Source organism: Dinoponera quadriceps, unplaced genomic scaffold (assembly GCF_001313825.1).
Source record: "Dinoponera quadriceps isolate SergipeBrazil2010 unplaced genomic scaffold, ASM131382v1 scaffold4780, whole genome shotgun sequence".
In the NCBI taxonomy this organism is placed as follows: Eukaryota; Metazoa; Arthropoda; class Insecta; order Hymenoptera; family Formicidae; genus Dinoponera; species Dinoponera quadriceps.
In genome coordinates this window covers 1-300 of record NW_014558719.1, presented here as the reverse complement: position 1 = coordinate 300, position 300 = coordinate 1, and the positions used below count along the sequence as shown (strand labels likewise).

The 300-nt window shown below is 48.0% G+C and overlaps 1 protein-coding gene across 1 annotated transcript; it reads left to right on the top strand.

Annotated features, from left to right (window-relative positions):
* Nucleotides 1–6: 6 nt before the first annotated feature.
* On the top strand, nucleotides 7–292 carry LOC106749970 (L-sorbose 1-dehydrogenase-like). The gene has a single exon (XM_014629967.1). The coding sequence runs from the start codon at nucleotides 31–33 to the stop codon at nucleotides 250–252; it is 222 nt and encodes a 73-aa protein (XP_014485453.1). The 5' UTR covers nucleotides 7–30; the 3' UTR covers nucleotides 253–292.
* The last annotated feature ends 8 nt before the right edge of the window (nucleotides 293–300 follow it).

Genomic DNA, 300 nt, shown 5'->3' with positions numbered 1-300 from the left:
ATGATGAATACCCGAGCCGATGCTGTTCTCATGGACGGGACTCGGGCGATCGGAGTACGCGTGACTTTAAAGGATGGTCGGACGATCAATGTGAAAGTATCGAAGGAGGTGATTCTATCTGCCGGCAGTATCGCCAGTCCAAAATTACTAATGCTCTCTGGCATCGGGCCTAAACAGCATCTGTACGAAGTGGAAATACCGAATGTTGTTGATTTGCCAGTCAGCAAAAATCTTCATAACCAGTTCGGTTAGCTGGGCTTATACTTGGCTTACCAGAACAAAACTGCGACGCCACCATCA

What these genes read in the sequence shown, in the direction of transcription:
- LOC106749970 (XM_014629967.1), top strand. Translation starts at nt 31, where the DNA reads ATGGACGGGACTCGGGCGATCGGAGTACGCGTGACTTTAAAGGATGGT.